Source organism: Spermophilus citellus (genome assembly GCF_964194105.1).
Source record: "Spermophilus citellus genome assembly, chromosome: 13".
Lineage (NCBI taxonomy): Eukaryota > Metazoa > Chordata > Mammalia > Rodentia > Sciuridae > Spermophilus > Spermophilus citellus.
In genome coordinates, this window is record NC_138193.1 from 94839111 (window position 1) to 94861395 (window position 22285).

At 38.2% G+C, this 22285-nt stretch overlaps 2 protein-coding genes across 4 annotated transcripts in view; one reads left to right on the top strand and one right to left on the bottom strand.

Moving 5' to 3' along the window:
- Positions 1-4473, bottom strand: part of BABAM2 (BRISC and BRCA1 A complex member 2) — a 417514-nt gene extending 413041 nt beyond the window's left edge. The window contains exons 1-2 of the mRNA XM_081264501.1: positions 4324-4473; positions 951-1102 (exon numbers count right to left, since the gene is read on the bottom strand). Of these exons, the coding sequence (XP_081120627.1) occupies positions 951-1078 (128 nt within the window). The 5' untranslated portion in view covers positions 1079-1102; positions 4324-4473. The remainder of the gene's footprint in view (positions 1-950; positions 1103-4323) is intronic.
- A 186-nt stretch (positions 4474-4659) lies between these two features.
- Positions 4660-22285, top strand: part of RBKS (ribokinase) — an 87466-nt gene continuing 69840 nt past the window's right edge. Inside the window, exons 1-3 of one of the 3 annotated variants that reach the window (XM_081264504.1) lie at positions 4740-4896; positions 7993-8190; positions 21763-21895. In XM_081264504.1, coding sequence (XP_081120630.1) covers positions 21884-21895 — 12 coding nt within the window. In that variant the 5' untranslated portion in view covers positions 4740-4896; positions 7993-8190; positions 21763-21883. Of the gene's footprint in view, positions 4897-7992; positions 8191-21762; positions 21896-22285 lie in introns of all 3 variants that reach the window. The other 2 variants (XM_081264503.1, XM_081264502.1) reach the window with 2 other exon arrangements.

Here is a 22285-nt window from a genome sequence, read left to right on the forward strand (position 1 = left end):
TATATTCTTCTATGAGAAAAAAAAATGTATTTCTCACACTAATAAAAGGAAAATATTAAACATTAAGCAAACCATATAGAGGGACATTTTACAACATATATAATCAGTGCTCTTTGAAAGTATCAATGATATTAAAAACAAAGAAAGAGTGAGGAATTGTCAAATATCAGAGAGACTAAAGGCACTTGACAACCACATGCAATTTGTATTCTGAATTGGATTCTTCGACCAAAAAAGGACATGAAAGGGATAACCAGCAAAACTCAAATAAGAGCTGTAGAATAATTAATAATATTGAAGTGATGCTAATTTCCTATAGTATTCTTCTAAAATTTTGGTAAATCTAATTTTATTTCAAAATAAAATGTGTTTCCTTTTTAATACAACATTTCTAGGTGCAAAAACCCTAGTATGAGGAACAACTCATTTTGACTTACTATTATAATTTTTGTATTAAAAGAGGTTATAAAATTATGTCAGATGCCAAATCTCAAAGTCCAATTCTTATCATGTATTCTGATTGCAGTAAACAGGAAGCAAGCCAATGAATGAAAAACACACTTGCTAAAACCTACATGGTACACTGTTCACAAAGAGATAAGCCAGAGGGGTGGCGGGGAAATGAACATTCTGGTCATACAATGGCCCACAACACAAAAAAAAAAAAAAAAAAAAAAAATACATAAAACATAAAAAGTGAAGAACAAAACAAAACCAATTAATCAGGCTGGGGATGTGGCTTAGTGGCATAGAGCTGATCTGGCATGGAGGAGGTCCTGAGTTCAATCCCCAATATCATAAAATAAAATTAAAATAAATATTTTTTAAAAAGCAATTGAATCAGCACATGATGAGTTCATGACTTGAGGAATGTTTGTGGTATTCATTTTTATGACTCTGGTAAGAAATGTTTATTATTAGGTAAAGGTTGAATTGGTTCTGGTACATACCCAGATTTCAAGTCTGTTATCCTCAAACAATTTGTGGCATCCAATCCCACTTTTCCATTCCGGACCACACTAGATATGAATGGGGAAAGCATTGGAGAAATTCGGTTCAAGGCCACTTCTGGGGACATTTTAACTTGACTTGTAAGCTACCACTGAAAGCAAAAGGAAAGAATGATGATCAGAGTCAACAACAACAAAAAATTAGATACAACAAAGCTTCTTAAAAGCTGGCACAGCCCTCAGAATTTTCCCTTGCATGAATAAATACTTCATTTCCCCCTCTAAGGAGCCTCTTGCAATGACCCTCCGAAAGAAATCATTTCCCTGCTGCTCAGCCACTCAGGACATAGACTGCACCACTGCTTTTTAGAGACAGAACCCTTGAAGTACAACTCTCTCCTCCTTTCTGAAGATGATTCTTGCTCTACTCTATTTAAAGCTGTTCCACTCTAGCCAGGCATGGTGCTGTGTACCTATAATATCTGCTACTCAGGAGGCTGAGGCAGGAGGGTCACAAGTTCAAGACCACCCTGGACAACACAGATCCTATCTCAATTCTTACTTACCAGAAATTATTTACAGCTGTTATACCTTCCTCCACAGTGTATTCTAACCTCCTGCTTATGTGCTTGCCCCTACTTGGACTTGAATCTTTAGTGTTTTAACAAAAGTATCTGGCAAACACTAACCATTCAGTAACATTTTACAAATGAGTAAGAGGACAAATGCTAGAAAAATATTTAGGGATAGGAAAAATATAATATGCCCATAAAAATTTTGGCAGGAGAATAAATGTAACAAAATGAGAGGAAAAATCTACATAACAATTAAATCATGAAAACACACACCTATGTAGATGCTAAGCAACACAGACTAATACAAATCTTTCAGTCTTCGACTTTAAGGCACTGAGAAGTCCTTATACTTGAAAATATAAAGCAAAACCAATAAATCATATCTAAATTACTTGGAAACTCATGGGGCTAAAGAGGGAGTACATCAATTCCTCTTAATAGAATTCTAAATGAAAGCCTACTTTCCGAGGTGAATAATTCAATTTAAATGATCACTTTCTTCCTCGACATGAAAGAATAATCCCACATCAAAAACAAATAAGTTTCCATCCAGTTACAATTACAAGAAACTGATATTCTCATTCTAGTTTTTCATGTATTATGCCACATGAGAACATACAAATGTTGAAAAAATTACAATAAACACTATTTTCGGTATTTAGTATTTGTTTTTCATTTCAGACAGTAATAAAGGGAAGGGCTGCAGTGATCTTTCAAAAAATAAGAACTTTGTCACACTCTTTAGTGATGAAACCAAGAAGTACCTCTGAGGTAGCAAAAGCTTTATACTTTATGTGTTTAGTTCCCAAATGATCTTTTCTGCAAATATAAAAAAGCACCTATTCTAACTCTTTAGCAGATGACCTACCTCCACCACTGTCATCACAAGGAAAAAAAATTTATGCATTATACTATCAACCATAGAAATCACCTTTACTTTATAACATTTTATCACTTACAAAGAGTTTTCACATACATTATTACAGTTGCTCTTAACAACCTGGGTAGTAAGGCAGGTATTTTAATTCCCATTTTGCAGATGATATGGATAACTGTGGGGGGTTGTACAGTATATTAATCCATATAATCATTTTGAAGGCTTTTCTTCCTATTCTGCAACATTTCTAACTTTATTTCTATCCACTAATGTCACAGTTCCTGAAAGGATACTTATCTAGATCATAAGCAAAACACACAAATATTCATCTCAGAAAAAAAAGCATAAGGATCTCACAGATATTATTCTTCCATGTTTTTTTTCCCCACAGTACCTACTATTATTTTACCTCTCATTTCTACAAAAAGAAAGCGGGGGAACAGAATCAACAAATTTTCAATCTCGACTACTGACAGATTAAATTATTCACCTCCTAAATTATTCACTTCCCCCTACAACTCTGTTCCCTGGTGAATACTGTCCCCATTCTACAGACATGACAATTGAAGCTCTGCAAGCAAGATACTTATTCAGAGTCACAAACATGGCAAACAGATAAGAATTTAAATTGAAATTCAAATTTTGAGGATTCTCAAAGTCCACTATTCCTGTCTTCCTATCAAATAACATAAATTAAAAAGATCACATAAATTAAAAAACATCAAGGTGATTTTTTTTTCTTGACATCAAGACTCAGTCAGAATTTAAATAAATGATTGTTTCAAAACCAGAGACAAACTAGACTACTATGGACCTACTGCTGAAGTTGACTTGAATGATTCAATAGTTAAATTCTAAACCTGAACCAGAAGCTAACCATACTAACAGTGAACAATTCAGCAAGTGTCATGACTTTAGGATGACACTGAGGGAATGAATTTGTCTTTATTTCTGGAACAGTCATAGTACTATTTTTTTTTTTTTGATAGTGCTAGATTCCATGCAGGATTAACATCTTTTTCAATCATGAGAAGGTGTGGCTTATCTAAGAAAGAGGGAAAGAATACTGGTTCCAAAATCGGGTCATTGAATAATAACCAAACAAGGTGGTCCTTTGGTGCAGTGAGCAGGGACATGGATTGGTCCACTTCCCCCCAATAAGACAAATGAGACAATGGCAATATTGTAACAGATTCCAGATAGCCAGAAATTTGGGGTAGCCAGCCTCTTCTGAATGCCAGTTCTGCGATTTGTATTTCCTGATTTTGACGTACTGCATAAGGAAAATGCAAAAATACATTTTTACAAAGATCATTTTTACAAAGATTTTACAAAGATCTCCTGCCCCAAAATAAGGTCACATCAGGTCTTCTGGTAGGCTGCCTGGGGAATATAAAGACGTCTAAAGCACTGTCCAGGTTCTTGCAATTAGGATAGGATGACAAGCACGGAAACACGTGTCGGGTTGACGTCATGGAACGGAAAGGGGTGGCCCCCCTTGCGTCACATCAACGTCATACAGCACACGAGGGAAGTCACACTGAGGAAGCAATTTCTCCAAGGGGCAAAATCAGGAAAAACAAATCGTTTCAGACTCAAAGAATGACCACCCAACTCCAAGAACATTTAAAAGGGGACGCTCCCCCTTCTCCCAAATTGTATGATCCCCTCATCAAGCGGAAAGAGGGATCACCCTGAGGGTTCATTAGGGACCAAGGGGTGGACCAGAAAGGGAGACAGGTAACTCTGAGGTTTGGAGGACTCATTCTTGAGTGGACTAGCGTGATGGGGGTGAGCAGGGCATCTTTGAAACAGGGGGCCTTCTCTATAGGAAGAGTAGGCAAGCCCTCTGGTCATCGATCTCTGCGCCACCTGTGCGACTCGGGATCCAACCTCCCCTCACCAGCCCCAGTCCTGGTACCTGGAACTTAGTCCGATCGGTAACCGGCGACTACGTGGGGTACAGGTTACCCGAGCGCGCCCCCGACCGACGCACTGACCTGAGCGCGCACCGCGGGCCGGATGCGTGCGCGCTCCCGGACGTCCCGCCCCGCCCCCTTCGGGAGTGTGGCGGCGTGCGCGCCCCCGTGCCGCTCCCGCCTGGCGCTCGGAGAGGCGTCCCCGCAGTGCCTGAAAGCTCTGGGTCAGTGCCTGCCTCGCGCGTGGCGAGGAGCCTGGCACTCGTAGTATCAGGAGAGTCCTGGAACATGAGGCGGTGCGGGAGACAATTCCTGAAAGAACTGGGGGCCGTTGTCGGGCGGGGTTGTTCCTGGCATTCGGGTGGGCGACCCGCGTAGGCGTGTGAAAGGCCCGCTTGGATAAGAGGGTAGGAGCGGCATCTCTAGTTACAGGGTCGGGCAAAGTGCAAAGGGTACGGTCCAGGTTGGACAGCACCTCATCCAGCCATGGCGGCGTCTGGGGAGCCCCGGAGGCAGTGTCAGGAGGAGGTAGCGGCGGTGGTAGTGGTGGGCTCCTGCATGACCGACCTGGTCAGGTTAGTCTGTCGTCGGCGAGCGACTCGCGGGAGGGAGTGGACGGTGCTCAGCGCCTAGCGCTGGGACTTTGGGGACCGACAGGGTCGCCCTGGGTGTGAGCTACAGGTTTCCCCAACCCGCAGCCCGCCTTTCTTATTTGGAAAAGGGAGAATTCGGGTTTGTAAAGGTACATGGCAGGGGAGGGATGAGGAGGGCAGGGTTTAGTGAAGGCTCCAGTATAATCAGAAGCGCCTCCAGACCTATGCCTGTCTCCTTGGCCAGGCTGCTGCGCCTTCCCCGTGACCTGCCAGGTGACTGCCGCGTCATCCTACCTCCTAGAATAGGCCTACCTCACAGGGTTGTTGTGAGGACTAAATTAAGTATTTTGTCAGCCGAAACACTATCTGAATTGGGTATTCTTCGTCTGAGCTTGTTGTGTAAAATAATGAGTTAAGCAGGGGTCAAAAAGACACCGTTCACTGTATTGATTATTGGCATTCCTGCCGTATTTTACGGTTACAGCTTGCTTTTCAGTATTGTTGTAATCACGGATTACCTTATGGTAACCAAAGTGTGAGTCAAAACAAAAATCCATAAACAGTCTTTACAAGCACTAAAAATATATAATCAAACAGGAGCCGAAAACGTGCTAAATGAAGATAGACGAATTACGTCCATGACTTTGGAGAACAGATCCTTCTGATTTATCATCTTTTTTAATGAAAATTGATTTTCTAACTACAAATTAATTGTATGAAAAAAATCAAATATTTTAAGGAAATCCTACTTCTCAGATTGTTTCAGTTTAATATGTGGGTGAACAGTGTTTTATTATAATGAGGGTTTATGTCATTAAAAAATTATTAGGCATACTGCAGTAAGACCTCATCTGTCCCTAAATCTTGTTTTGCAAAAGGATAACAGTAGAAATAAGTCACCAAATCCATGCTTGTGAGGCAAGTGTTCTACCACTAAGCTGCAACTCCAGCCCTGTTCTTTATTTTTATTGGCCTTATTTATTTTTATTGGTCTTATCTGGAAATACTAACCCCTCCCCAACCCTCTTGGGCTAAAGGGCTCAAGGACCCCAGACCTGTCTCTACAATCCAGAGCCACACTCCACCAGAAGTTCTAGGAACTCTCCCAAGAGGCCCCTTCCTGGCTGCCTGCCTATCTGCCAGGGCTGTGTCCTCATTTATGGGTGGTAATCTGCAGAGCCCAAAGTTGGGTGGAGGGAGGAACAGGAACATAGTTTCATTCTTGAGCCACCAAGAGGCAAGAGTCACCTGTCTCCTTTATAGGGCTTTTAATGGGTGGGCAGGTGCTTTAACTTTACAAAAGGACTTCCCCTATTAGGAGCATTGTCACAGAGGTTGCACCTGCCTTTGCTCAGCTCCTTGAGGTTGGTGGCCCTAGTGACCATCCTTCTACCCTGAGTCATTGTCATTCCCTGACTGAAAACAATCACATCTGCATGTGGATTGTATCCTACTTAGCATGCCAGGTCCTTTATAGTGGAATAAATATATATAATTTATTCAGGGGTAACAGCCTCAGACCCCTACTTTCAATTGCCTGTGTGACACCAGCCTAGAGGCCTTCCTGGCCCGCCTCCAGAAGATCTCTGAGTGCTTCCCCCCTCCTTTCCTGACTCCTCTGCACTTGCCCACAGGCAGACCAGGCGCAGCCCCTTCCTGAACTGTGGAGCCAGCTCCTGGCTGGCCCTGTTCCAATTCCCTGCTCACACTCCACCCAAGACAAGTTTTTAAAGCCTATGTTGCTCCCTGCAATGGCTTCCCTTTCATCATAAGGAAGATTTTTCCAAAATTTCTGAATATAGGATTTTTGGTACAAGGCACTAAACCCAGTGGCACTTAACCACTGAGCCATATCCCTATCCCTTTTCTTTCTTTCTTTCTTTTTTTTTTTTTTTGAGACCGTTTCACTGTTGTTTTAGGGTCTCACTAAGTTGCTGAAGCTGGCCTCAAATTGCTATCCCCCTGCCTCAGCCTTTGAAGAACTGAAATTAGTCATGCACCACCATGCTCAGCCTGAATGTAGGATTTTTATAAAAATCCTGCATCTGTGATAAACCTGGGGCCAACTTTGCTGGTTACAATGCATATCATTATTGTATTATTTTTCTAATGCTCCTGAAACAAATCACAAATTTAAAATCTTAACAGATTTGTCCTTTGCATACTTCTGAACATCAGAAGTCTAATACAAGTTTCATTGGGCTAAAATCAAGGTGTCAATAGAGCTGGGCTCTTTTCTCAAAGCTCTAGCAATGACTGTTGGCTTCTTTTTCCATTTCTAGAGGCTGCCTGTGTTCCTCAGTTGGTCATAGCCCCTTTGTCCTTGAAGACAGCAGTGGTTGGTCTGTTTCTCATGTGGCATCACTTTCACTCTTCACCATTCTGCCTTTAAAGGAACCCTGAGGTTACAATGGGTGCCAATAATTCAGATAATCTCCTTACTTTATTGTAGTTTCTTTTTGAAATCAAACAATTGTATAACTTTCAGGGAACCTTTGAATCTGATCAGTCTAGCCTCACATTTTGCAGATGAGGTAACTAAGAAAGCTTAAACAGCCCACCCCAAGTCATATAGCCAGTTAATGGCATAGTGAAGGCTGAAACTCAGGTCTCCCACCCCTTATCTTTCCATTCTGTCATTCTACCTCTAATTCTGACTAGTAACATTGCCCTTTTCATCTGTGGTTCATATGAAAGTGCCCTGGGGGGGGTGGGGAAGGTGGTGAGAGCAACTTGTATACATTGCTATAACAGGAGTGGGAGCCGTTTATTGTAGGACAGGAGGGGTGTATATATATATTCCACACAGCTTTTCTTAATTAACATAAACTAGATACAGCAGTCAACCAATAAGGAATCTCCACACTTAATGGCTCACTGGGGCTACCTCACAAACCACTCCCCCTGGCAAAATGCCAGGCGCCATCTTGACTTGTTTACAGACCCTAACATGAAAGCTTTTAGTCTGTGTATTCACTAAGTGTTTCCCTTATAATATGATAAAGAATATCAACTAAGGATTTATAATTCTTGGGTCTAAAGATAGTATCTTCATTATACGTCCTTATTTTCTTCTAGAGTTTAACTGTAACCAACCTGGACGCCATGCCTTTACTGTAGAATCACTTCGGAAATAAAACTACATCAATAGCTAAGCTGTTTGGATTGTATCCAAGTCAACTTTCTTTATATATTACATTACTGTGTGCCAGACACTGCTAATTCAATCAATGAGCAACTTTTTTTTTCATTTCTAACTTCAGACTGCTATGAATAGTAAGTGCTATGTTATAATAATTTTAAAAAATCATTAGCTCATCCAACATGACAAACAATAGGCATTATTTAATATCCATCTATATTTATCACCATCCTCTTCCTTCTTGAACACTTATCTCTAAAGTTTCTTGTTGCAAAGATAAATCAATCCTGTTCTTACAGAAAATAAAGACAAAAGTTGCTCCAAAGACAAATTTCCATGAAAACCTAACAACATAAGATACATTTTTAGAAATTAGGTTCATAGCTTGATTAATCATGATTTCATTAATAGACCTTAATTCTTATGACATACATCACCTTTTTTAAGTTATTTATCCAACTCATTTTTATTACATTTACACTATGTATCAGGCAATTCTCTAGGAGAAAAGAATATCCAGTCAAAAAATCTCTACCTTATGGAGCTTATATTCTAGAGGCGAGACAGATGCTATCAGTAAAAATAAGCAAAATATATGGTATGTTAAACAAATGCCACAGAGAGAAAGCAAGAAAGGAGGATGGAAGTACTAAGTATAAATCAATGACCACAGAAAGCCTCACTGAGAAGATGATTTTAAATAAAGACCTAAAGGAGGAAAGAAAGCAATCCATAAATATACCTGAGGAAAGAGCATTCCAGGCAGAGGGAATAGCTTATGCAAAGGCCCTGTGCAGTAAACAGCAGGAAGTCCAGCATGGAGGAAAAGAGGAGGGCAATAAGTGACCAATGGACATTGGGTCATACTCGATGAGATGAAAAGTCACTGGAGGAGTTGAGCAGAGGAGTAACATAATCTGACTGAGATTGTAATAGGATCATTCTGGGGGCTATGTTAGAAAAAACGCTAAGGAAGACAAGTGCAGAAGCAGGGAGACGGGTTCAGGATGGATCCCAGTGATCCAGGCAAGAAATGGTGGTAGCTTGAAAGCTCTACAGTGGGGAGAAATGAGCATCTTTTGATTATATTTTGAAGGTAGAGTTGATAAGATTTGTTGAGGAGTGAGAGGTCAAGGATTACTCCTGATTTCTGCAGCCTCTGCAACTGGGAGAGGAAGTTGACCTTTCCTGAGATGCAGAAGATTGTGAGCAGAACTGGGCAGGGAGAGGACTGTGTCAGGAGCTCAGGGTGGACATCCTAGGGTTGAAGTACCTATTAAAGATCCAGTAGACAGATGTGTGAGTTTGGAGTTCAGAGGAGAGGACTGACCTGGAGATATAAATTTGAGAGCTATCAGTGTGTAGATAGTATTTAAAACCAGGAAGCAAGATGAGCTCACTGAGGATCTGAACTCCTGTGGCACTTCAACATTTAGAGGATGCATTTTTCATATGATTTATTTCCTGCCTTTAAGTCTCTGTACCCCTAAAACTTGTTTGAGACAATCTTACTACAAACACATTTCCATTGCAATAGACTATAATGTCAACTAATACCCTCATGTTATCCTTTAACATACTGTCAATTAAAAGTAATGGTTTTAGAGAGAAGGCTCATGTTCTCCCGAGCATTTAAATTTAATCCTTGGCAAATCAGGAAATTATTGCTTAGTTCTCAAAAGATCAAAAGATTTGATAGTGAAATTAGTGAATTTGGAAGCCTTTACAGATAAAACAGATGAAGATTACTTTTTTTTGTAAAGACTTTTATTTATTTATTTATTTAGTTGTAGATGGGCACAATACCTTTATTTTATTTATTAATGTGGTGCTGAGGATCAAACCCAATGCCCCATGGATGTGAGACAAGCACTCTAACACTGAGCCCCTAGATTACTTTTTTTTAAAAAAAGTTTGATTCCTTACCTAGAAAAGGTTACCATAGTCATCTCTAACCTGGGTCCCTCCAGAAGCCTCTTTCTATTTAGATCAGAAAAATCTGTTTTACAATCACAGTTGTAGGAAAATAAAATTCATAGGAATGAAGGTCCAAACTTATCATACCCTCCCAATATTAGAAAAATATATCCCCCCTCTCATTATTTCTGCTCCTTAATTTGATCGTGAAAGTTGCTCATCAGTTACCATTTTAAATAATTTTTGGTAAACATGTTTCTGCCTAACATCAAAGAAATCATCCATGAGATAGGTGGTAATTTTGATCTCTTCAATGAAAATAGATGTTAAAAAAAGTGAATATGGACATATGACAAAGAAAGTGCACCTACAAGGTACTACTGCTAAGCAGTGTAGCAATCCATCCCTCTGCCAAGTCTGTGCCCTGACTCTTCATGTCTATTCTAGGGAAAACAACGTTTTCATTTGTGATGAATTTTGCCCTAGTGTTTTGATACCTTGTGTATAATATTGAGCTATGGGAATTGCTAGATGCTAGGGGTGCTGCAATTAGTAAAATGATCTAGAGCCCAAGGAAGATGGCCAACACAAAAAGATACCATTGTAGTCTGATGTAGCAAGTGCCTGCAGGCTCTGTGGAAGCATAAGGAAACTTCTTGAAGGAGATAGTGCTGAAGGCAGAGTGAGTGTCTAAAAGGATCCCTGACAGTTCCAATGTATTTCTTCCGTAGATACGCTAAATCCAAATTTGCCCCATTGAATATAAATTCAATCACATTTTAGTATTTGCTATGTATTGATAAATTACTAGTTTATTATATGATCTCCAAAGATAAGATTTCTTTGAATTGTATAAGGTTTTTATAACAGTTGATTGAAGGCACTTTGAGATCTTGAAGTCTTCATATAAGCATTTAAAAGATTTCTGTTTGCCCAGCTTTATTTTCTTAACAATTTTTATGACTAGCTTGACTTGAAATTTTCTTGTATAGCTACAAAGACAACTATAAATTATCTTTGTATGCATATGGTTGACTTGTTTTCTAAATAAAATTTGAGGGGTTTGTTTGTTTTGTTATAGGTTTGGGTTTTTTTGTTTGGGGATGTTGTGTTTTAGTTTGGTTTTGTTTGTTTCCCAAATGCATCACATTTTAGGTGTTGGCTTTTTTCCTTGTGGCCAAAAAAAAAAAAAATTGTTTCCAATGCAATTCTTCTGTAATATTGTACAAAGTAATTTATGCAACCGTTCCTAAGTACCATTTACAAATTTTTTGAGACAGGATCTAGCTATGTTGCCCTGTCAGGTCTTGAACTCATAAGCTCAGGTGATCCTTCCCCGTCAGCCTCTCAAGTAGCTGGGACTACAGGCATGAGCCACCATGCCCACCTACTAATTATATTTTACATCTGCTTTTTTACCACTGATTTGAAAAGTTACAATTTATACACTGTGATAACAATATTGGGATTTTTTTTCTCATTAAAGGACTTCATTTTAAAATAATAAATACAGATCTAATTTTCAATTACTGAAATTTTCAGCCAAATACTCTACCAAAAATCTTATGGAAACTCAATTTATGAGGGATGGAGGAAGGGTATTCGGTATTGAACTCAGGGCAATTTACCACTGCGTTACATCCCCTGTCCTTTTTACTTTTTGAGACAGGGTCTTTGCTAAGTTATTGAGAGTCTCATCTGATTGCTGAGGCTAACCTCAAACTTGTGATCCTCCTGCTTCAGCCTCAAGTTGCTGAGATTACAACCAAGGACACCACACCCCATTTGGAAACTCAATTTTAAAGTCCATTAGGCTATCCTAATTAAAGTTATAAACATTTCTTTGGTTTTATGTTAAGACCATAAAGAAATAAGCAAGGTATTATCTAGAATAGTTAAGGATAATTAGAAAATTAGTGGTCCTTTTTGTACTTAATAGAATTAAGCATTTGTTTATTTTAAGTCTTTTCAAAATATAAGAGTTATTCAGTAAATGTTTGTGGCATGAATTAATAAATGCTTGAATTTATATCTTAGCAGTTCTGGAGGTTGGAAAATTCAAGATCAAGGGACCCACATCTCTCAAGGGCCTTCATGTTCTACATGATCACACAGTAGAAGGCAGAATGCCAAGAGAGGGAGTTTGGTTGTATACGGTGTAGAGTCACAGGTCATGTGATCATACATGCACATAGGGTAATAATGTGAGATTCATTCTACTATTATTCCTACCCCTACATCCCCTCCCCTCCCTTCAATGCCCTCCATTTAGTCCAAAATACCACTATCCCCCCTGCTTATTGTGAATTGGCTTCTGCATATCAGAGAGAACATTGGGCCTTTGGTTCTTTGGGAATGTCTTATTTTGTTTAGCATAATATTCTCCTAAGAAAACTTGGAATGGACCCACCATTTGACCCAGTCATCCCACTCCTAGGTTTATACCCAAAGGACTTAAAATCAGCATACTACATGACACAGCCATATCAATGTTTATAGCAGCTCAATTCACAATAGCTAAACTATGGAACCAACCTAGGTGCCTTTCAACAGATGAATGGATAAAGAAACTGTGGCATATATACAATGGAATATTACTCAGCCTTAAAGAAAAATGAGATTATGGCATTTGTTGGTAAATTGAGTTTTATATGTTTTGAGGCAATTTTATTAGTTGAATTCAGTCTGGAATTATTGCCTTTTCCTGCTGAATTTAATCTATCCAGAGCTATTTTCCTTGGTGGTTGCTAATATATCTTTTCCTACTCCCCACTCTACCACTGCCACCCAGGATTAAATGCAGGGTTGCTTTACCATGGCTACATCCCCAGCCTTTTTTGTTTTTATTTTGAGATAGTCTTGATAAGCTGCTGAGGCTGGCCTCTATCCTCCTGCCTCAGCCTTCCAAGCCACTTGGTTTACAGGCATGTGCTACTGTGCCCAGCTCCTACCTTTTATAATTTATAAAATTATATATGTGTCTCTTATAAATACATAGCTAGATATTAGTCTTTTGTTTGTTTTTACTTTTTTATAAATACAATGTTGTCTTTTCACTGGAGAATGTAATTCATTCACATATATTTTGAGTTCCAATGTATTTGGATTCATTTCAAACATACTATTTTACATAAACTGCTTTGTAGAACATTGTTTTTCAAACTTGTAGAGTACAAGTAAGACATTTCATGTTTCATCTGAAATTGCATGTTCTCTTCTGTTACATTGTAGTTTACAAAAAGCAGTATATCCAAGAGTTTAAGAAGAGTTATATTTGATAATATGTTGTCTATTAACTCCTTTTGAACTCTAGGACAGGAACACCATTATTTGGCCTTCCCACCCCAGTATCTAGGTTCTTTAGAATTATAATTGCCAGAAGTTACACAAGAAATAAAAAGAATCTGAAATATAAACAGATTCAGGGACACATAGATACATTTGAATACTGTCTTACCATGATTGTTAGAGTCAGACCAGCCTTGTTTGCGCTACCTTCTAGTGAGTGAACAAGGGTATATTTTTGTTTTGTTTATTTGAGGGTATGTTGTTTAATCTCTCTGATTCTTATTCTCCTTGTTTGTAAAATGAGATGAAAATATCAGTACCTTTTCCTTGGGGTTATTGTAATGATTAAATGAATTGGTGGTCAGTATTTATGGTACAATATGCATTCAAAAAATAGTATCTGCCACCACAGTGTATCATTTCAGCACATGTTTATTGATGTGTGCACAGACTTAAGCCGTGATGATAAAAGTAAACACCATGCCATGAGAGAAACTTATGTGGATTCATAGGGCAGGGCACCTAACCCCACCTGGACTTGTTAGGACCCCTGGAGGAAGTGATGGGTTAGTTGAATGTTACAGGATGAGAATGTTTTAGCTCAGCTAAGAAAAAAGAAAAGAACTTTCAGGCACAGAGGAGAGGATGTGCAAAGGATTTGAAATACAAGGAAGAGTTCAGGATCGAACCCTATCTTGAGATTGCAGTGGAAGCTGCCGCTCTCCTTTAACACCACTTAGTGCTCAAGTCAAGGGAGTGGTGGGATGGAATAAACTTTGCGTGTTTTTTGGTACAGAATCTGGTTTTTGAAATGCTCTTTTACAAATTCTATATTTAAAAAAATACTTGTTATAGGAACTGAATATCCACAATTACAGTCAAAATTGAGAGAATATAAATTTTCAAAGAAAGTAGCACAGCATACTTTAAGGACTGTAGCAGTGGACTCAGAAGACCTGAATTAAAATCGAGTTCAACCGCCTAACAGCTCAGAGATTTTTTATAAGCCATTTCTTTTTTGAATTCTCACTTTCTCCCTAAAACATAGATATTAATGCCTACCCCAATCTATTTTACAAGCGTATTAAGTGCAAATATAATATAATCAGTTCTTGATTATTCATGATAGGAATGTAAGAGTCGTGATCACCAAAGACCAAGAATAGTAGATAAATTAAAATTTAATAATTAATTCCTGCATATATTATTTTTTCCTATGCTGATTTATCATTCTAATTCTGTTTTGTTTAGGATAAAATTAAAATCCGTTTTCTATTTCTTTAAAGTATACCAGCAGATGGCAGGAAGATGTAGCCCAGATAATTATAATGTGGTAACAGAAGTCATTTTGGAATTTAAAATTTACTATAATTAATTGGCAAAATTGAAAAGAAAACATTGGTTCTGTAATTTGTCACTATCGTTTTTATTATTACATAAATTCCTACTTTTCTTGTCTTCAATGAATTTAAAAGTTATTCATTAGGAACTTTTGACAAATGTCTTTGTCAACAGTCCCCTTTCTGCTGTATTTCTCCATATCCTGGTTTTCCCACTTTGCAGTGCCCCATACATACCTTCTGCCAGTCCCCACTGCCTGTTCCCCTGTGCACACATATGTAATTCTCCTGCCTTCTCTTGCTTATCCAAAATAGTTTGTTGACATTAGATAGTATTTTTTATTTTAAAATGTTTTTAATATTTTGAACTAACTATATGCCTCTTCTAAAACCTCATCTACTCAGTCCTTCATTTCACATTGGAAAAATAAAAATAACGTGTCCCTCTTTATAAAGTATTCAGACCATTATTTTTGGACAAAGATTATAAGGGCTCCCACCATATTTTCACTGTTCCAACTTGGAAATTTAATAACTGGTTTACTTTTCTCCTAGGGCTACAGTAGTACACAGCTTTTCCCTGATTTTACTTCATTGAATTTTTTATTATGTACATAACGTAATTTTAAGGTATAGGCTACTCACTCAAAAATATTACTCCTGATCAATTTGTAGTAACTTCTACCAGATGTATCCTCCCACCATTAACAACTAGAAAACAACTGTTTCAGGAGAGAGAAGAAACAGGCAAGGTGAGTCCTGAAGTCATATTCCTGACACTGGCATAAAGAGGAGGAATTCAGAGAAAGCATGGATTCATTGATGCTTGAGAAAACAAAGTTCGTAACTGAGGGAGGCTAAGGAGGCTGGAATGTGTGGGAGAGTGTACTGGAGCAGAAGGAGCTGACCAAGGGAAATTTAAATAAAAATCTGCCTCAAAATTCCCTGGAGTCTATTGCTAGATATTAAATGGGCCTGCATAGAGAAAAATTTTGCAAAGCTCACAACTCCTGAGAATTTTTTTTAAAATAGATTAAATAAGTAAATATTATAAAATAAAGCTGTGGGCGTAGTTCATTGTTAGAATGCTTGCCCAGCATGTGTGAGTTCCTGGGTTCAGTCCTCACTACAACAATAAAAAGTCACTAGACATGCAAATAATCAGGAAAATTTGATCCTAGAGGAAGAGGGAGGGGGAAATGGTAATCAAAAGAGCGGCAGAAATAGTAGGGGTAGTGGAATTAGTAGAAAGGGACTTTAAAAGAGCCTTTATAACCTGGAGGCAGTGGCGCACACCTGTAATCCTAGCTACTCAGGAGACCAAGGCAGGAAGATTACAAGTTCAAAGCCAGCCTGGGCAATTTAGCAAGACCTGTCTCAAAACTAAAAAAAAGGCTTGGGATGTAGCTCAATGGTAGTGTGCTCTTTTGTAAAGGGGAAAAAAGAGCCATTATAAATGTGCTCACAAATGCAAAGAAAAACATGAACATAAGAAAAGTAGAAAATACAAAAAAGAACTGGTTCAAGATTTAAGGAATGAAAGATGCAGTATCAAAATTAAAAATTGGATGGACCTAACAGCAGAATGAATATAATGGCAGAAGGCGTAAGTGAACTTGAAGACATAATGATAAAGATTGATTTAAATGGAAACGGGAAAACTGCATAGAGCCTCTGTGACCTGGGAGACAAATGGTCTGCCATAAGTATAATTAGAGCCTAAGAAGCAAAAGCTAGAGGCACAAAAATATTTGAAGAAATAATTACCGAAATTTTTTCAAATTTTATGAAAGCTATAAAGGTTTTAGTTTGGAGGTTAACTTAAGTCTAAGAATTTCAATGACCTCCAAGCAGGATAAATACAATGTAAACTACATTAAAGCACATTGTAATCAAATTCAGGTGCAAGTCCATTATTAAAAAAAAAAAATACAAGCATTTGGAGGGGACATATAATAGAAGAACAAGGATTTGATTTCTTGTCAATGTAAACTAGGAGAAAATAAAATCTTTAAAGTGCTTTAAAAATAAAAGCATAGAATTCTACACTCTTTAAATATGAAGCAGAAATAGACTTTGTTCAGGAAAATAGCTGAAAGAATTTACAACCAGAAAACCCATGCAGTCCTACTCCATCCCACCTGGGATGTGAATCATTGCTTTGTCCATGTGATGGTAACTGTATACACTGGCCAGTGTCTCCCCTGTTCCCTGCCACCTCTCCCCTCTAGCCTCCAATCACCATTCAACTCTACTTCTACTCCTGTGAGTTCAACTGTTTTATATTCTGAGAACAAATGAGATCGTGTGGTATTCAACTCTCTGTGCCTGGCTTATTTCACTTAACATAATGTCCTCTAAGTTCATCCATGTTGTTGCAAGTGACAACTTAATTTTGAAATTACTCTCAGCCTTTTAAATATGACATACACAAATGTTGAGAAGGACAGATATGGTTGAAGAATACAGGCAGTAAGAATAATAAATTAGTGTGATGAATTTTAATTGGGTATTAACTAATAGCATGATCTCCTATTGTAGAGGCTTACAGTGTGTCAGAAGCTTGCTGCCAGAAGAATAGACCCATGCAAAAGCCAAAAGGCCACATATTCCTTGACTTTGGGCTGAAGCCATTATTAGCATGACTCTTTGGTTGAAAAACTTATCCCCTATCACTAGGTCATTCCTTCCCTCAGTTTGAATAATCTCTGAGAATCTGAAACAACTACTTCATTGTCAAGAAGTTAAAAGCAATTGATAAATTGTTCTAGTAACACCTGTCAGTGAATTAACTCAGAGCACAAAACCCAGGCATTTCAGGAGTTGACAAGTATTATTAAACTGTTTTGCAAGAGAAGAAGCCGGTTCAAAGAGGGAAAAGCTGTCAAGTAATACATCACAAGAGGCTCAGGCCTCCCGCCTCAAATACTCAGGCTTAAGCATGAGACCTCTCATGGCAGGGAAGAGCACAGGGCCATGTGTCACTTGGTCATTTCTGTCCAATTCAAAAATGTTATAACATTTTTAAAACTCTGAATGTGTTTCGGATTCAAATGTATTTCTTATGGGTGTTTTTTTCTGTGTGGGATTTCTCCCTCCTTCAGAAATGTATACTATTTTAATTTTTAAATGGTAGCAACAGTGTTTTTCTGCTTCTGCCCTCCCTCCACCCTTTGAGCACTTTAATTTGTCTTCTACCTGCTAGATAGAAGAGTAATGCTTGAATCCAGGGGGTTGTGCTCTATGCAGCTCCTTTCTTAAACATCAGCATAATTTCATGATTTCAATAAGGCAAAAATTAGGAAAGCCTAATTCAAAGTAAATTAGGATTTAAAATTCAGAAATGCTTCTGCCTGTTTGTAATTAACTTTCCAATTGCTCTCTCTGTTCCATTCTTTACTCTTTAAATTTACTTTTATTAAAAAAATATGCAATAAAATATTTTAGTTTATGTTAAACAGAAGCATAGCATACAAGATAGGGTTAGTGCACCTACTCTACTCAGCAATGTAATAGAGGAAGCAAGAATAAGGGGGCAATGGAATTGAAGCAGGGAAACAGGAAGAGCCCATATGAAGATATTTGACATGCTCTAGTTGACATTCCTCCAAGTAACTGGTTGTTCAGTATTTCAGTACAGCCCAAAGAGCCACAGCAAACAAACAGAGTAGAAAGCATGCAACCCTGGCAGAGCTCCATGAGGTTCATCTGCAAGAATCCAGTTGGTGCACAGGAAGAAGAGGTGACTGGAAAATAAGGAAGGACAATGAATTAGTAGTGATGGATGGTATCCCGTAATACACAAATATATTCTTGTTGTATACACTTACATGTGCATAATTATATAAAGTAAAACATGAAAATTTTAGACCCACCAGGATTTCTGTCATAAACATTTCATTTTTTGTGCATTTACATATCATATGAGAACATGCAGTCATGCAGTGCATAATGACATTTCTGTCAACCATGGACTAATATACAAAGGTGATCTCTCAAGAGCTTATTGTGACAGAAACAACAAAATCACCCAACAACACATTTCTCAAAACAAATCCTCTGGTTAGGCCAAGCATTACTGTAGATATATTTTTCCTTTTAAAAGACAGAAACCAGATCATGATAAGCTCCTTGCTCTATAAAGAATTTGTTTTTTTTTTTTTCACTCATCTGTTACTTGCATTAGGCTTGGATTTTATCCCATTGTTAGCAAGTTGATCTTGTCCTGTACATCAGGAAACATTGAATCAACATTTTTGGATTATTGCATGAATGAAGGAATAATAATATGACTTAGACAGTTTTTGCTTATGGAAGGGGATGCTACTAAAATTGGGAATGCAGTGGGCAAAATCTGGTTAAACATGGAATTGTTGTTGCCAGGCACTTGTACAGTCATCCCTGCCAGTCTCCTCCTTCCCCTAATCACCACTTCAGCATCCTTGATTCAGAAGCAAGAATGGATGGTATACAGGGGGGACATAGAAAGGGAGACTCTTAAATGATTTTGTTCTATCAGCAATTATCTGTTCAATGTCTGCTAAGTGACAGTCCCTTTGGATAAAATGGAGAACATAGTAAACTATCCCTGTCCTTGTATAGGGAAAATCTATAACTGGAAAAAGAAAGAAGCAAAGAGCAGGGGAAAGATGTAGAAGGAAACGAAAATAGTAAAATACCAAAGGAGTGAAGAATTTCAGTGATTGATGAATTAATACAGTGCTTGTGTTAATATCATTTATTTAGAAATGAGCTTAAATTCCAGCCATCTGCTTCCACATCAGACACCCACTATACCCTGATTCCACCCTCCCCTGCATACATATACATCCCAATAATAATCTGGTGATACATTTCTCATGATTTCCCACAGCTAATAATAAAAGATATTTTATTCAAACCAGCAAATTGTGACCCAGATATAAGTATAAATATAGTGAGAGCCATAAGTTTCTTTAGTGACAGTCTTGCTAATTAAGTTATTTGGCCTGTTTTTAGCCACATTGGATATTTTTTCTTTATAAGGTTGTTATGAGTGTTGTTTGTAGCAGCATCAATAAGCCAAGAATTCACATAGTTACTCAATCACACAGATTACTCATCATTGCCTGTTCATAACAGAATCCTAAAATGTTTAAGATTTCTGATGCAAATCAAAATCTCATCATCACTTGTCATTGCTAAATTAAATGACAGGATAATAACATTACATTAAAACAATTTTTCTCTTGATTGAGTACCTTTTTCAGAAGTGAACCTTCTAGATGTATATTTTTTTCATCAGTACTAAAAATGCATTTAGAATCCAAGGTAAAAATAGAATTGAAAAGGGGAGGAGTGGGATGTTTTCAAATTATTGATGAGTCTCTTTTGAATTTCAACCATATTTGACAGCATACTGCTAGGGAATAGAATAGTTTAGCCCAACTTATTGACACTTTTAGAACCACATAAAGAAGGTTCACAGGTTGAGCTTCGTCTTTTGAAGAAATTATGTGTTCTTGGCATCAACTATACGTCAGCCCATTTGCAAACAAGCTGTTAGTGACCTGTAGGAACTGGCGTTGTTCTTTATTCTAATGTAATGATATGTAATAAGATACTGACTTCAGATACATCACAGCCTGAAAATTAATATGAATTTATAATTTGTTCATTAGTTCTCAGTAGGTGTACCATTGCAAATTTACCTCTTTCTTTCCTACCTAAATTAATCTTTCTGGTCACACCACCCTCCTCCAACTGCTCCATCTGGCCCTTTGACCTCTTCTATGTGACCAGGCATCCAGTCCTCCTGCCATTAGAGCCCATCTCCATTCACTTTTATACCCAGAACTCCTCTTCCATTTTATAGTCAATCATTTGCTGTCCTCCTCCAAATATTTTGTTTCCTCACATCTTCCATCATTATATATATATATATATATATATATATATATATATATATATATATATATATAATTTTTATATATATATATATATATACACACCTTTACTTTATTTTTATGTGGTGCTGAGGATCAAAACCAGGGCCTCAAACATGCTGGGCAAGCACTCGACTGCTGAGCCACAACCCCAGCCCACATCTTCCATCTTTAAGGTGCTAAAAATCTTATATTGGAACAAACATGATTAGGCAATAACATGGTAAAAAGTCCTTAGCTTTTGGAGAAGTCAGTGAAGGTAGGGACTGAAAGAAGATTGGCCGTGGGTGGATAGTTACTGAGTCTGGATGATGAGTGACAGGAATGAGGGGAGTCAATACACTACTTTCTCTACTCTAATGTTTGGAAAATTCAATAATAAAAATTAAAAACTAAATAGCTCTTTAGGATCCATTGCTTTAAATAGATGTTCTTTGTTAGTCAATGCATGGAATAATGTGGCATGCAAGATGGACTAGGACCCAAATCTGATCCTGCCCCCTCAATACCTTGCTCCTATTTCTACCTCCAAGTAAACTAATAATTTGGGGGAAGATGGTGCTGAAGATTAAACCCAGGGGCACTTAACCACTGAGCTATGCCCTGAGTCCCTTTTTGATTTTTGTTTTGATACAGGGTCTTGCTGAGTTGCTTAGGGCCTCTCTAAGTTGCTGAGGCTAGTCTGAAACTTGCAATCCTCGTGCCTCAGCCTCCACAGTCGCTGGGATTACAGGTGTGAGCCACTGCACCAGCACCCAGCAACAAATAGAATTTTTTCCTGCCTGCCTGGAATTACACTTTCCTTCTTCTCCTTAGGTCCTGTACATGATCACTAAAATCCTAGTATACCTCTCGCCTCTTATAGAAGTGACCTGCTAATCCTCTACAGAAATACACGTTGACTTCATCCCAGTTAGTACCTCTCACTGTGAATAAAGCCCTGTGCTGGCCACTGGGGAGGGAGTATGAAACAGAAGTACCTGTGACTAACCCTGATGTAGTGCACCCCAGCAGCTGTCCCCCAAAATCCAGCTGCATAGAGAGAGAGTTCTGTCAAGGCCATGCCAGCAATGATAGGAACTCTGAATGTCACCCTGAAGGGGGAGGCGATCTCCCCTGCGTCAACTCTCAGTTTTATGTTAAGACTATGTAGTGCTACACCAGGTAGCTTCTATAAAACTTAAATTGATTGTAGTTACCAATATGCTTTATTTCTTCTCTTTTTAAATTATAATAGTCTGACTTCTCGTTTGCCAAAAACTGGAGAAACCATCCATGGACACAAGTTTTTTATTGGCTTTGGAGGGAAAGGTGCCAACCAGTGTGTCCAAGCTGCTAAGCTCGGAGCAAAGACATCCATGGTGTGCAAGGTAAGCCCAATGGTGAGGATTCTAAAAGCAACAGTCTGGCTTTAAGACAAATCTGTTGCTTTTATTTTTCTTAGCCATTATAAAATGAATAATTCAGTGGCATTTGGGATATTCACAGTGTTGTGCAACTTATGCTTCTTTCCAGTTCCAGAATATCACGGTCATTCCAAAGTAAAACCCTTTAAGCAGCTTCTTCCCATTTCCTCTTTCCTGTCCTCCCCCCACCCCCACCTCTGCCCTGGAAACCACCAATCCACATTCCATGTCTATGGATTTATCTATTTTGAATATTTCATCTAGGTGGAATATGTCATATGTGACATTTTGTGACTGTCTTCTTTCACTGAACATGCTGTTTTTGAGGTTCAACCACCTTGCCTCATTTATCAG